Here is a 16,351-nt window from a genome sequence, read left to right on the forward strand (position 1 = left end):
ATTTAAAACATAAAAAATTATATAAATATTTAATATATTTTAGGAGAGTCGTCTTAAAGACGTTTAAGACGGTTTATAACACATGATCTCATAATTTTTTAAAATAATTTCTAATAAAAGGATCTTTCATACATATATTTCAAGATTAAATAGAATTTTATAAAAAAAATCACAACTAAAATAAAATTAATTTCAATTTTTTAGAAAAGAACTCTTAAAAGTTTGAGTTTGAATATTATTATATTGAGATCATTTCTTACACAAATTGACAAAAAAAATTGTGAAAGTATATTTTTCAAGTTTCTAGAAAGAAGAATAACAATTAATAAACGTGAATAAAGCAAGGTGGCAAGGTTGCCACGTTAGAATTTTAACAATAAAAAAAACTCAACAATACGCAACGCTCTTCCATAATTCCTAAAACCCTTTCTCCATCAACACATGCATGTGACACAATTTCGAAAGGTTTTAAAAAAAAAAACTAAAACCCATTCATTCCAAAAAAAAAAACTCTCATTTTTCTCACTTTTCTCTCTTTTTCATTTCCACTTTGCTATTCTTTGTTAATTGATCCATCACTTTAATTCAACAGTAGCCATGGCGGCTATCCAAGAATCCCGGGCGGACCAACCGAAAACGGTGCCGGTGCCGTCTCAATTGCCACCGCCGTTGTTAGTCTCCGACGCGTTCGCCAAGGACGCCATTCTCGCATGGTATCGCGGCGAGTTTGCTGCCGCTAACGCAATCATCGACGCTCTCTGCGGTCATCTCGCGCAGGTTGCTTCGTCCTCCAACGATTACGACTCGGCCTTTGCCGCTATACATCACAGGCGTCTCAATTGGATCCCTGTCCTCCAGATGCAGAAGTATCACTCCATAGCTGATGTCACTCTCGAACTGCGTAATGTTGCTGAGAAGAAAATCGAATCGGTTGATGCAAAGACGAAAACCGTGGAGAGTGGTGATGTAGATGAGGAAATGAACATCGGAAATGATGGCGATGAAGCTCCGGCGGAGTATGATTCGCCGGACAGTGAGATCACTGATTCAGGTCATTATTTTAAGTACATCGATCTTCTGTTTAATTATTATAATTAATATCCTTAATTCAAGCTCTAATCATCGATTAGTTATTTTTATTTTCAGATTGTACTAATTCATTGTTAATTTCAATTTTCAAGCTCCATGAGATAACTGTTTTTGTTATTTAATTTTCATTGTGTTTATTTATTGGAGATGAAAATTAAATTAAAGTTCAGTACGATAATTATTAGTTCTAGAATCATGGCAAAGTTTTGAATGAATGCTTTGCTTAGAAGTCAAATTCTGTCGTTCAACGTTTTGATTAATTTTATTTCCATGACTCTTTAATTTGCTTTTAGGCAAAGCAAAAATCATTACGAAAGGTTTTTAGTTTAAAAGTACATTGATGATATGAACTTCATTAAAGTAATTGCACGCATTTCATAAAAAATTAAAGTAATTGCACGCAGAAAATATGGTTGGTAATTTAATTCCAATGCAGTTTTGTATTTTTGTTGGTTATTTTTGGCGTTATGTTACAGTTAAGTTGGAAGAGTAGGGGCGAATAGTGCAACTTTGATGTTGGAAACGTCTCGAAATGTGTGCAAATGGTATTATTACACGACGGCGGAACCAACAGAGTCTGACTCTGATTACACTGCATGATGCTATTGCTTGATGCAAGTACTACTAGTATTATAGTTGACGTCACGTGATTCTATGTATTGCACCACGTGCGGGTTTGGATCTGGGTGAGTGTGTGAGTAGGTGGTAGTGTTGGGGTTTTGACGAATTTGGTGCTATTCCCTAGGAGATTCAATTCAACAGGGTCAACTTTGTTCTGCTCGTGGTTTAATGGGTGATGGATCCAATGAATGATTTAAAAAATGTTTCATACATAAGAAACAAAAACAAAAAACAAAAGAAATGTTTGTAAATTGTATAGTAAAATGGATTCATATTCATACAAAATGGGGGGGACAGTAATTGTTGCTACCATGTTACGTTTGTTTGTTGATGTGGCCTGCTTCTCAATTTGTCGCTATTACCTTAACAGTAGCGTCGGGACATTGGTGTTGTTTGTAAATCAAACTGGTTTTTGTTAGACGGCAAATAATTTCTGAACAATCACACTGTAAAAACAAGTGTTCAAACGGTGAAATTTCATTCTATTGGTGATTATGGCTGTGCATTTGTTGGAATGATGAAATTTGTTTGGATTTTCTTTGGTTTGGTGTGTAGGATTGCTGGAAGTGCAACACAGTTTTATCAACAATAGTATATGTTCAAATCATGAAGAATGTGAAGGACGTCCTTCAGAGATAAAGTTGACACAAGGTTTCACAACGAAGGAATTCGTGAAGGGGCATCCGGCAAGTTCATTTGTTCACAAACTGAAATGCACTGTTTTTAATAAAGAAGCTGGGATTCATAGATCTGATGAGTAGTTTTTTGTAATAGAGAAGCAGCTGGATATTGTTCATTGATGGGTTATTGCAATTAACAGGTGAATGCTGTGAAAGGATTGAGGTTGTATGAGGATGTTTTTTCTGATTCACAACTCTCCAAGCTGACTGATTTTGTGAAAGAGATTCATGCGGCTGCTCAGAACGGAGAACTTTCAGGTAAATTTTGTTTGGGATTTGGGACCTAAATAATGGCCAGAACTTCTTTCAATTTATTTTATAAATCAATTTAGTACATGCAATGTCAATTGTCAAGCACGATGTTATCTTTAAGGGTTTGTATTTAACTTTGTTGCCGACAAGACTAACTTTGGGATGAAACCTTTATAATATTTAACAAGCACGATGATCAATGGAAACTTTGTGTCCTACTGTTTACAGTCTTCAACATGCTAATAAAGTCTATTTGAATAAAATGCAGGTGAAACCTTTATACTATTTAACAAACAGGTGAAGGGGAACAAGAGGGAGTTGATTCAGTTAGGTGTACCCATATTTGGACAGATAAAAGACAATGCCAAAAGTAAGAACTCAGTAAATAGAAGATTTAATAGTATTCCTATACTTACCATTAACAAAACTGTGATTTAGTTTTTCTAATCACATATATTGCAAAAAGAAATTACTCTAAATAATAAGAATAGTATAAATTTCTTCTTTTTTTCCTTCTGTTTTGGTATACAGGCAAAATTGAGCCAATTCCATCACTTCTTCATGGTGTCATTGATCACCTTGTTCAGTGGCAATTAATTCCAGAGTACACAAGGCCAAATGGTTGCATTATCAACTTCTTTGAAGAGGTAAAAAATTGTTCATGCTTCCAACTTAGTCAAAACTCAGAAAATTACTGTGATTAGTTTTTGTGAAAACAGTTGCTGTGATTATTTTTTTCTCCAATGGAGTAACCATCTATGAATGCCTAAACAATTTTGTAATTTGCAGGGGGAGTTTTCTCAGCCATTCTTGAAACCACCGCATTTGGATCAGCCTCTATCTACCCTTCTTCTCGCTGAGTCTACCATGGCTTTTGGGCGTATTCTTATGAGTGAAAATGATGGGAATTACAAAGGTCCACTCATGCTATCTTTGAAGCAAGGGTATGTATCAAAAAACCTCTACTCTAGTTAATCATCGTCTTCCAATAATTTTTAAGATACTGGTAACATTGCTCGATACAAACAAAGGCAGAGGATGGAATGGAACTATGTGTTCGTTTAAATTCCCACTTGGTTAGATTGCATCACTCCTTTTTCATTTTTCGGTGAATAACACAGAAAATTGCAGATACTTAAGGGGGATAAAAAAAAATTGTATTTGTCTAGTAAACATCAGTTGCTAGATAGCAGAAATGACACTAACACCTGGTTTCAAATTTTCAGTATTTGCACAAGGTCCAGTTAGAAGTCTCCACTCTGATGGTGGAAAGCTTAATTTTTCTATAAATATTTTTTTCTTATTTGTCATGCTCATATTATGTTTTTAAAGTGGTTAAGATCTCCTTTCTAAGCAAGCATTAAGTTCATCAACATTAAAGTCTCAAAGTTCTGACATGTTCTCAGGGAATGTTAGATATAGGTATGGTATGGTGATTTAACAAATTATGCCAGCCCATTTTGGAGGACCTGTCAATAAACACTGATAGGATCGGCACCTTTGTACCTTAGTTAACACTTCTTACGACAGTGGTGACAGTTTTCCATTTCCAACATTTAACACGAATCATCATAGATATTGTTAATACAGTTTCATTTTTTTTTTCTTTTGACCCATAAAATATTTTACAGAACAAAATTACTTAATGAAGTACTACTACCTTGCAGGTCACTTTTAGTGATGAGAGGAAACAGCGCTGACATGGCAAGGCATGTGATGTGTCCATCGCCTAACAAAAGGGTGAGTATCACCTTCTTTAGAGTGAGAGAAGGCTCTTATCAAGGCCAATCAACAAACCCTCATCCAATGACGACAACCACGATGACAGTTTGGCAACCTGGTACTGCCAGTCCACTTGCTTTGCCAAATGGGCCGATAAGTGGCCACGAGGCTATGGGTATGATACCCAAATGGGGTATGATTGGTCCTCCAATGTTCATGCTAGCCCCTATGAACCCTATGACAATGAATCCCAGCAAACTTCCTCGAGGCGGGACTGGAGTTTTCTTGCCTTGGAAGGGGCATCCCAGGAAACATTCAAGGTATCTTCCACCACGTGCCCATAAAGGACGGGTAGCATTACCTTCCCCTGTTGAATCACACAGGGAAGGCTCTACTTCTGAACCCACCATCGCTGTTGAAGGATAGATATGATTTCAGACTCAGAGCAGCCTTGGGTTTAAAGAAACTAGAGTCGAGAAAGGGGTTTCATGCATCAGTTATACTCTCTGGATTCTGGAGTATTTTATTATGTTGTACACACATTTCTTCACATTTTTCCTTGTAGTTGGTTTTAGAAAACGTAGACTTAGTGTTTATGCATAGTTTATTGTGGGTGTTGATCAGCTTATAGGATTTGGTTTTGGAGAGGCTTAGCTTCCTAATTTTGCAAAATGTGAATTAATATCCGAGGTTGAAATTTTGTATGAATGGTTATTATATTTCTTTTTACACATCAAATCTTCACAAGGATGTGTGGTCACAGTGGTTATATTAATATATGCGAGATTGGTCTAGAAGAATATCGAATATTTATGATTATTACTATTTTATAACCTTGAGAACCAAAATTGCATATGTAAAAATGCTTATAGTTGAGGTTTTATTATTTTGCAATGCACAATTGATCCCATCACTTCATACCCTTTTGCATATTTTTATAACTTTTCAATCGCGATAGAAGCACCCATTTTCTGATCATTTTTTTTTTTCAGATAATATACTCTATTTTTTTAGTTAGTTGTTACTATTTGATGTTTGGTGCAATAAGAAGCATAGGTTCATGTCATTGTTAAAGTAAACACTTGAATAAAACAGATTAGAACCTTATTATCGTGGTATCTGAAGTTAATATACGTGTCTAAATATCATTTCTGTAAAACAAATACTTTTCCATACAAATAAGACGTTGAACAATGAGACAACTACTTGTGATAAATCTATACATTAATAGATAAAATGTGAAATGCTAAATTTCTGATACCAGAATCACACTTACATGAATATACCTCAAGCCTTGGTAAGCTCATCATCATCATCTTCAATATCCCAACTCAAGTCTTCTTCTTCCGCCGCCGAACTCAGACGCTTCCGAATATCAATTTTACTTGGACTACCATTCCCCATTGCCTTCTTTTCATCAAATCTACCAAGCTCCTCAATCTCATCCCACTCAAGATCTTTCTCCTCCACTTCCTCATGCTCCTTGTCCCGACTTACAACCGGTAATGACTTTTTATCACCAACATTACTCTCCACTGTCATTCTCTTATCTGAATCAACTACAGAATCCTTACCATCATCCACTTGTCTTCCATTACCCTTCTCTTGAACAACCTCCAAATTGTCATCAACTTTTGATTCCTCCTTCATCTTGTTTTCTGATAAACTGTTTCTCTTTTCAACCTTAGTCTCTTCCTCACTAGAATCATCCAATCTCTTAATTCCCACAACACCGTTACCATAAAAATTACCACCCTCTCTACCATTCTTCTCATCATCATCATCATCATCATCATCATCTTCGTTGTCATCATACTTATCATCTTCAACATCCCAACTCAACTCTTCTTCATCTACCCTCGACATTCGTCTCACAAGCCCGGCCCTAACATCCTCCGCTTTCTTAACCTTATAAAGTTTATAATAATACCTTAACCAAAAAGTTTCACTATCAACAACATTAGGAACCACCATTTTATACACACTGTCCATAGCCTCATTCTCTTTTAGAAACCCTTCCATTTCTTCATTTTTCCCTTCCAACGAAAAATCCAATTTCCACTTATTATAACGCTCCAAATCCAACGGTTCTGCCGTGAAAGTCTTAGGATCACCCTGAATTGCACGAACCTGAGAATCAAATCTATTATACAGTTTCGAATTGACACTACTCTGTTTCTTATTCTTATTGTTATTGCTGTTGTCTGAATCGGAATCGGAATCGGAATCGAGGATTGCGTCTTTGCCTTGAGATATAATCTGAGTCGTTCCTTTAATCACGGTGTTTCCGAATCGGTCGATGACGTGTCCCACCGTTTCGAGAGAGCCGTGAGCGACCTCTATCTCTTTCTTCAAACCTGTGCCGAATTCATGAAGATCGCGACGGTAAACTTCGATGACGGTTTCTGATTTTTCGCTGAGGGTTTTGATTAGGCTTCCGAAATTCCACGCGCCGGAAGGACTGACCGGCGCGTTTGGCGACTCGCTGTGGGGAGCATTGTTGGATTCTTGGGAACCGGAAGGGTTAGGGTCGTCGGAGAAAACTGATTTGAAGAAACTCATGAGAAATAGTGGAAAGAAGAGATTGGATGAATAAGAAAATGAAATGTTGTTATTATAGGAAAAAGAGAAGAGTGTTAGTTAGGAAAAGGATGAGGATGAAGATTATGGGGTCATACCACAACCATGATTTTTACACGTATAGTCGATAATATAGAACTACTTGAGGGTACGCCAACAAAACTTATGATCAATGTTCACGAACAATCACTTTATTTTACACGTGCATAGATATTGTTGAGGAATTTTTGCTAGGGTTACTAATTTTTGGTACAAAGTTTACGGAAAATTGTTAGGGATCTCAATATTTTGTTTTTTGTTGTTGTTTAGGTATCTCAATATTGATACATAGACAAAATTAATTTTAAAATTTTGTTAATTGATTTTAAAATAAAAGATTAACTTATATGATACGTGACGGTGTTTTTATACTATTGTCTAAAAAAATCACCAATCTACCATCTACAATATTAATTAAATAATTTTAAAATATAAATGTGATTGTGATTAGGTCGGATATTGATGTCAAATTGTTTTATAATATTTGTGTATGTCTTATTTTCTCTAAAAAGTAATTAAGAAAAATAGAATGTATATCAATGTAAATTGACTTCAACCAATATTTATTGACAGTAAATGATACACCTAGCCTGCTAAGTGATCATCAAATTGCACTCTTCGAGTGAATGTTGTTGAAAATCTCCATAATTTATGGAGAATTTCAATCAATTTTGATAAACAAGATTGTTATCACCCACACAACAACAATAAAAATGAAGAACAATGGAGAAAGAAGGAAAATAAAGAACGATGAAGGAGAAGAAGAATTAAAATTTTGTAGAGTTTCTCTCTGTCCACAAATTGTAGAAAACTTCTTATTCACTTTGCAACTGCAAAATACTGCGAATTACAATGTTATGAATACTTTATTCACTTTATTACTAGAATAACGGTTACTCCCTCTATTTATAGATTTAGGTTAACTTAGACCTCAAGTCAAATCTCAAAATTATAAAAGCCCAAAATAGCTAACACAACTAAAATAGGCCTAAGTCGAAATCATGTGTGAAGTAACATGCCTCGACACTTTGACATACTAACACAACTCAACACCCTAGGTGGTTCGACACTTCCTTGTTCCTGTCGAGCAACCTACTTCGACACAAGGAATTACAATTCAATACACCATCCAATTCATTGTGTCTAAGCTATCTACATTCATCATAACTCTTAGTCTTCTGAACACTTCGACATGCATTCCTTTTATCATGATGTTTGTAATCTGATTCTCAATTCTACAGGGTTCCACATTCATCTTCCCATCTGCTACCTGCTCTCGGAGATAATGGAACCTCATATCGATCTTCATGGTAATTGCTCCATGACTCTTCATTGTTATCTCTTCGACCAGATTCAACATCCACGTTGCTTGACATGCACAAAGTGAAACAGTTATCTATTCTGTTTTGCACGACGATAATGCCACTACTGGCTCCTTTCTCGAACTCCAAGCAACTGGTGCATCACTTAGCATAAACACATAGCCAGCTGTGAATTTTCGATCCTCAGCATCACTACACCAAATTGAGTCAATGTACCCCACTAATTTGCATTCTTTTCCTTCATCAGCTGTAGGAAACAAAATGTCATAGTTGAGAGTTCCTTCAGATACCTTAGTATCCTCTTCGTCACTACTAGATGTGATACATTTGACTTCTGTATGCTAAGTCAGACCTTGTGTGACAAAGGTATCGAAGTGACCCAATAAGTCTTATATATTGGGTTGGGTTGACATCATCTTCATCTGAATCTTTCGACAATTGTAATTCGGGCTCATCTGAAGTCGAAGTTAGGTTGCAATCTTGCATCTCAAATCTCTTGAGTATTTCGCATGCATATCTTCTTTGATGCATCATCAAACCTCTACCACTCTTGTAGAATTCGATGCCAAGGAAGTATGAAATGTCACCCAGATCTGACATTTCAAATTCCTTGTTGAGATCACCTTTGAAGTTTTCGGTCTCTTTCTTGCAGCTACCTGTTATCAATAAGTCATCGACATAGATACATAGTATAAGCAATTCACTCTTGCTTCTTCTTACATGTACTCCATGTTCAAATTTGCACTTCACAAATTCCTTCTCCCTTAGAAAGTTATATATCTTCTTGTCCCAAGCTCTTGGAGCTTGTTTAAGCCCGTACAAGGCTTTATGCATCATGTACACCTTTCTTTCTTTGCCTTGTTTCACAAACCCAGATGGTTGTGCAACATAAACTTCTTCTTCTAAGGGGTCATTCAAGAATGCACATTTCACATTCATCTGCCACTTGTTTATGTTTGCTAGACCAACAACCAACCTAATTGTTTTGATCCTAGCAACAGGTGCAAAAACTTCATCGAAGTCGATTCCTTCTTTCTGAAGAAATCCTTTCGCCACAAGTCTCGTGTTGTGTCGAGTCACTTCTCCTTTGGGATTCAACTTCACTTTGTATACCCACTTCACATCAATTATCTTCTTGTCTTGGGGCAATTCGACAAGTGACCAAGTGTTGTTGACTTCGATTGACTTCAGCTCTTTGTCCATTACTTTCATCCATTTTGAATATTTCAATGCCTCAGCTCAACCTAAGTACAACCATAATAGCTCTCAAATCTTAAGCAAATCTCTGAATTGAGACTTCGAATTGAGGAACCCTAGAACTCGCAGATGAAATTAAATGATGGATTTGTATGGAATCAAATGATATACTTAGGCTTATTGTTCCACAGAAGGAGCTCTACACGATGGTAATATGCTCGCGGAAAAAAGATGGAGGAAATAAATACCTCAGACATGGAGGCTCCGACGAGGATGATAAATCGAAGGAGATGAATTCGGGAATCAGGTAATATTCTTATCTTCCTTCTCTGCTTGCTTCTACTCCACTCTTTTTCTTCTACCTTGTTCTTCTCACTTGGTTGTGTCAGTGTTGGACTTGCGTGTGAGTGAGTCATTATCAGAGAGATACAGAGAGTTCTTGGAAGGTTGAGAGGATTGAGAGGCTCTGTGGAATTGGAGAGTAATTAATGAGTTGAAGCTTATGGAAAATGATTATCCTGATTTTTCAATTATATCGTGAACGTGATGAATGATGATAAGTGTTATATAAATAGGGATCGAAGCCTCACAGGGTCAAGGTTTTGTTAAGACATTTAGCCCAATTCAGTTTCCCGTTAATTTTCTGTTAGTAATCTGTTAAATGAATTTTTGAAATTGAAAACAGTTAACTGGTTTTGACTATTAGTTATTGTTAGGTGGGTTGTGAAGGAGAATAGCGATCCAAAACGCAACTAAATTTAAAATTTTCTCCTTTAGTGATCCTTACGAATGGGCATGATCAGTGATAGAAATTATTACCTCTTGTGGCGATTGAATCCTTTGATGCAGATCTAAGGAGTGATCACGAACGTTGAATGGTGACAACGCCTCTACTCAGTCCACACGAACGGATTCCTTCAGTCTCAGTGCTAGCTGCTACAAATGAAGGCTTTGAGTGTGTGTGTGTGTGTGTGTGTGTGTGTTGTGTGTGTGTGTGTCTGTGTGTGTGTGTGTGAGAGAGAGAGAGAGGGAGAGAGAGAGAGAGAAAGAAATGAAATTTTCATCTGATCAAAGACTTCTGCACAAGGATTCTATTTATAGAACCACTTATGTGGGTTGTAAGCTACAAATCCCACTTAAGTGTATGTGACCCATATCTTATGATATGCCAAAATCACTTAAGTGCATGGTACCTTACCATATTTCGTATTATACTTAAGTGCACCGTACCTTACGATATTCTATAATTCACTTAAGTGCATTGTACCTTACGGTGTTCCTTATTTACTCTATCTCTCATCAATCCATTCTTTTGTGTGTGACCCTGTAGGTTTTCGCGGCATTGACAATTATATTAAATCATGTATTTAACATAATAAACAGTGAGCGGTATCTAACAACACATCACTGCTATCCAAGACACGAAAATGTCATGTGATCTGACAAATCCTTTTGTGATAATACTTGTATGTATAATTACCTTTTTGCCCCTATGTCTATATTGAACACAAGGCATAGACTGTGTCATCCTTGTCCAGTTCAATATTGGGCCCGTAGACATTTATCCTGTTACACAGGATGAACAAATTCCATCTAGGTCACTCATGTCCCTCAGCATGCTTCGTGGAGTACCCATCAATTGTCTTTATGGTCATCCAGTTACAGACAATGTTTGATCAGCAATAAGACACTCGACTCTACATCTAGGGTCCATAGTGGTTTCAGGTCGAAGGATGGTGGTATACACCACTATTACCATAAGAATAACTTATGACACTTTCCATAACATTCTATATAGTATTCTCATAGTGGGTCAATTCAGTGTAAATATTACTCTTAATATTCATACATATGTTTAAGACTTGATAACTCCTTATCCATGATCCATGAGATGTGATCATCAGTCTATATATATAATAGTCTTAATGCTTTAATGTTATCCCACTTTACAACAAAGCTCGACTACAAATACTTTAAGAATAGTGTTGTCGCACCTTGAAAAATGAGAACACGACTTAGCAAAGCGCAATCGCACGCTCGCATGATGGACTAAACAGAGTCGCCACTGAAATTTATTTATTCTTAAAAAGGAAAGGGGAAATATCGATAAAATTCAAGAAAGAACGACAATGATTATGGTCGTCGTAACCAAATCATGGTTCGGGAGTCGGTTACGCAAGGGGAAGGTGTTAACACCCCTCACGTCCGTTGTACTCAACGGAAACCATTAGGTTAATTGTGCGCGTTAGTGTTGGTTTAGGAATGTTTGGCTTCTCAAGTTATTAAGAGGGAAAGAAAAATATGAGAGAGAATAATGTTTTTGGATTTTTGAAATGAATGGGGACTAAACCTAAGTTTTTATTAATGGGCCTGACAAGATTTCGCAATCCTGCTCCTACGTATCTCAATAGAGAACTTAAGACTTACGTAGTTCTAGGTAGAAAATGTTTGTTTATTGGTCGATTTTAGTGAAAGCTATTTTATATTAATCGACGAAAAACATTGTTTTACCCAAAACAGATGAGGAACAGACGTATATCACACATCGAATAGATTTACAAATCAACATTCGGAAAAACGTCACTTATCTCAACTCAAAAATTATGGACGAAACATTGTTTTACATCGTCTTAAGATAAAATATCTTTCGTTTATAAAAAGGTTTTAAATATCAATCGCACGGCGGCGAAAAAAGTTTTTGATTAGTTGAATGTATTTTTTTGGCTTGAAAGACGAATATTTATGACTTGCACGCTCTTACAACTTAAGTCTAATACTCGGGACTACGTCTGGATCTTTCACCCAGGTAATCTTTTTCTTTCAATTTTATTGAGAAAAGACATTTGAATATTTACAAATATTTTTGAAGAGAAGACGAATACATAGGACTTATAAGCTCTTACAACTTGGGCCTAATATTCGGGATTACGATTGGATATCTCATCCAGGGTAGTCTTTTTCTTCAGATTTTATTGAGAAAAACACGTTTGAATATTTACAAGTATTTTGGAGAGAAGACGAATACATAGGGCTTACAAGCTCTTACAACTTGGCCTAATATTCGGGATTACGACTGGATATTCCATCCATGGTAATCTTTTTCTTCAGATTTTATTGAGAAAAAGACGTTTGATTATTTACAAATATTTTGAAGAGAAGACGAATACATAGGGCTTACAAGCTCTTACAACTTGGGCCTAATATTCGGGATTACAACTGGATATTCCATCCAGGGTAATCTTTTTCTTCAGATTTAGTTATGGAAATGGTTTGAAGTGATTTAAGGGTAATTGAAATGCAGACAAGTAAATGTGAGCATGCAAAAAAGAAAAGAGTTCATTATAAGAAGGCCCAAGAGTAAGCCACGAGATCGAAATAAACCGAACTCATTGTAAGAAGGACAAAGAGTAAGCCACGGGACCGGAAACCAACAGAAATTGAAAGCAACTGAATTTAGCTCTAAGCTAACTTAAAGTGGATCCACGTAAAAATCACTCTATAAGAAGCCGAGCAACTAAATTTATGCGTTCAAGTCATTTTTAGAAGTTAAATTGAATTTAAACTTCTAAAGTCGCAACGCAATGACACAAAATAAAATAACACCAACAACTAAATATATTATTATTACAACAGTGTTATAATTTTTTTATATCAACTCAAAGTAATTGAAAAAGAGAAAGTTAAACACAATACGCACACGCGTTGTCCACACTAAGCATGCATTACTACAAAATCAAAATAGAACTAAAATACAAACTATAAAAAATATATTAACACACACACACACTATATATATAATATATATATATATATATATATATATATATATATATATATATATATATATATATATATATATATATATATATATATATATATATATATATAATATATATATATATATATATATATATATATATATATATATATATATATATATATATATATATATATATATATATATATATATATATATATATATATATATATATATATATATATATATATATATATATATATATATATATATATATATATATATATATATATATATATATATATATATATATATATATAAACAAATATAGCTATAGATTATAATTAGTAAAATTGAAAATAGAGATATTATAACTGAACTAAAAAATATAAGAAGTATCAACTAAAATTAAAAATATATAAGCATATACTCGATAACAATATAACTTGAAGTAAAGTTATATATAAAGTTCACAAACAAAACTACATAAATGTGTAAAATTAAAATAAAAACAAAAATTATATATATATATATATATATATATATATATATATATATATATATATATATATATATATATATATATATATATATATATATATATATATATATATATATATATATATATATATATATATATATATATATATATATATATATATATTCCTTCTTTTTCTTTTTAAGTGTCATTTTTTAAAATTTTACACATACCAAGGAAGTTAATCATTATTGTTACTTTTCAAATAATAATTCTTCTTTTACCTATAATACCCTTAATTATTTATTACATTCAGTTTACTTTTTCTCTCTCTGCAATCATTATCTAGGGATAATTTTGACAAAATTGCAATTAATACTACATTTAACTTTGCAAGTGACAATTAAAAAGAAACAAATTTTTTGCAAGAAAGTGACACTTGTAAAGGAACGGAGGAAGTATATATATATATATATATATATATATATATATATATATATATATATATAAACTGAACCGAAAGTTTATATACATGGAAAAAAAAAAAAAAAAACTAAGAAAACAAAAAGTATACATGTATACTCAACCGAACGTAATATATATATAGGGTTAAACGTAATATATATAGATAAATTAAAAAATAGATAAATTTAAAAAGTGAAAGTACACTTATATATATAATTAAAAATAAATTTAATAAATAACTAAAATATAAATCATATATATATATATATATATATGAGACACACAAGCTAATACCATAAACAGTATATATATATCAACTAAATTAAAAAATATATATATATATAAATCAAATGCTAAAAGCATATGCATTCATAAAAAAAAAGTATATAAACAAAATGTAAGAAAAAAAAGGTTAGTGATATATAGAGTTTATAGTGTTGAAATCACCAAGAGTGTAGCATAGAGTATGCAGTAAATGAAGATAAGGTCAATGGTGGAAAGTTTGAGTATTTTTTTTATAAAAAAAATTGGAGATTAAATTGAAATTCAGGGGCTACAGTATCGAGAAGAAAGTGGTGATGTTAAAAGAACGAAAATTCTCTTCTTCCTCAAACTTTTTCCTCTTGTTTCTTTGTTAGTTTTTTCTAATTTTTTGATTTAAAAAAACCAAGAGAGATGGCTTGTGGTAGGTGCCGCTAAGCATTGGTGATTGGTTTTTTTTCTCTCACCAGCTAATGAAATAATATATAGTGCATACTAGAGTTCTCTAATATTTTCTTAATTCCACAAATGCCCTTTAAATTATTATTTAGTGACAATATGAATTAAAATAAATTAATCAAAATAAATTTCAAACAAAATTAAATAATAAAAATAAAATTAATATGAAATTATAAAAAAAATTATATTTATTTTTCATGAACATGTTGACAAAAAGATAAAAATATATGGACTCAAAATGAATAAAAGTCGAGCGCCAAAGTGCTCGAAAAATTAAAATGAATGCACCAAAATAATCAGTGCGAAATAAATTTATTGAAAAAATACAATATTTCTTTTAATTTTAAAATAAATTTTGACCGGTTAAACAGACTCGAACTGATCAAAAAGTGGTCGAAAAATTAGCTGAAAAATAAATCGAGCATACCAGATTAAACTACGCGAAACATAGATTAATAAAGTTGATGTCTGGAAGCTTGATTTTAAAAAAATTTGTCCACCGATTTGACGCACATCCGTCGATTAATTCAACCCGTTTGCTTGTAGATCCGAAAAAATTATTTCGACTGATATTCTAGGCACTATACGGTATGGAATGCATGGTATGCTATGTAGAGATGTGACAACTATGATGAATGTACGGAATCCGTGATTAAGGGTCAAAATCAGGGTGTGACAAATATATTATATTTAATGGAATCTCATTATTAAATCACACTTGATACATTAAACGTACTAACTATTCTATGAACTTTATTAAACAAATATAATAAAGAAAGAACTTTTTATTATTAATAAATAATTCGATACAAGTACTAAAAGTATTGGCCTCTAGGGTTTACACCAACAAATTGGATATGTTAAGAATCAAATTTTTTGTTAAGTTGTGCTCAACCTTGATTTTTGGATTCAATTATGAAATGAGCTTCAATTAGCTTCTGTTACTTTTGTTACATTCAGTTTTAAGCTAGTTGTAACATGTTAACTTGGATTGAATTTCAGTTAGTGTTAGAATTAATTAGGTGATGAAATGTTAGCATGATCTATTATGTTAATTGTGGATGGATGGCACAAGTGATATGTTTATGCTATTGTATTTCTATTAGCTCGATTAGGGTATGCTCTATGTTGGTTTTGGGTTGCATTGCTATATGATTTGAGGACCTGTTTCAATGACATTCTGACTTGGTTTTGCAGGGTGTGTGAGGTCTGATGTTTGCAGGTTTGGTGAATGTAAGGCTTGATGATTGTGGAGGCTTATGGAAGCATCATGGCATGGTGGTTTGGTGGGCCTCCAAATTCAATCAAGATGCTCTTTTCTTTCCAATTTTGATTCAAATGTATTGTAACAATGTAGCATGATATAATAAAACTAGGAAATGGATTTTCAAAGATAAGTGTAAATGTTTTTATTTATTTTTAAAATAAA

The 16,351-nt window shown here is 33.5% G+C and overlaps 2 protein-coding genes across 2 annotated transcripts; one reads left to right on the plus strand and one right to left on the minus strand.

The window, feature by feature from the left end:
* Positions 1–411: 411 nt before the first annotated feature.
* On the plus strand, positions 412–5,095 carry LOC127126188 (RNA demethylase ALKBH10B). The gene is made up of 7 exons (XM_051055073.1): positions 412–1,051; positions 2,266–2,396; positions 2,531–2,648; positions 2,911–3,012; positions 3,174–3,289; positions 3,432–3,586; positions 4,310–5,095. The coding sequence occupies exons 1-7, from the start codon at positions 598–600 to the stop codon at positions 4,788–4,790; spliced, it is 1,557 nt and encodes a 518-aa protein (XP_050911030.1). The 5' UTR covers positions 412–597; the 3' UTR covers positions 4,791–5,095.
* Positions 5,096–5,484: 389 nt separating this feature from the next.
* On the minus strand, positions 5,485–7,120 carry LOC127126189 (late secretory pathway protein AVL9). The gene has a single exon (XM_051055074.1). It carries the CDS (start codon positions 6,924–6,926, stop codon positions 5,652–5,654), a length of 1,275 nt encoding a protein of 424 aa, XP_050911031.1. The 5' UTR covers positions 6,927–7,120; the 3' UTR covers positions 5,485–5,651.
* Between the last annotated feature and the right edge of the window lie 9,231 nt (positions 7,121–16,351).

The sequence above is a fragment of the Lathyrus oleraceus genome, chromosome 3, assembly GCF_024323335.1.
Source record: "Lathyrus oleraceus cultivar Zhongwan6 chromosome 3, CAAS_Psat_ZW6_1.0, whole genome shotgun sequence".
Lineage (NCBI taxonomy): Eukaryota > Viridiplantae > Streptophyta > Magnoliopsida > Fabales > Fabaceae > Lathyrus > Lathyrus oleraceus.

Bases quoted from the DNA above. Each gene is read 5' to 3' on its own strand.
- LOC127126188 (XM_051055073.1), top strand. From the start codon at position 598: ATGGCGGCTATCCAAGAATCCCGGGCGGACCAACCGAAAACGGTGCCG. The intron at 1,052-2,265 runs GTCATTATTTTA...TTTGGTGTGTAG, and splicing joins CAGTGAGATCACTGATTCAG to GATTGCTGGAAGTGCAACAC. The intron at 3,587-4,309 runs GTATGTATCAAA...ACTACCTTGCAG, and splicing joins ATGCTATCTTTGAAGCAAGG to GTCACTTTTAGTGATGAGAG.
- LOC127126189 (XM_051055074.1), bottom strand. From the start codon at position 6,926: ATGAGTTTCTTCAAATCAGTTTTCTCCGACGACCCTAACCCTTCCGGT.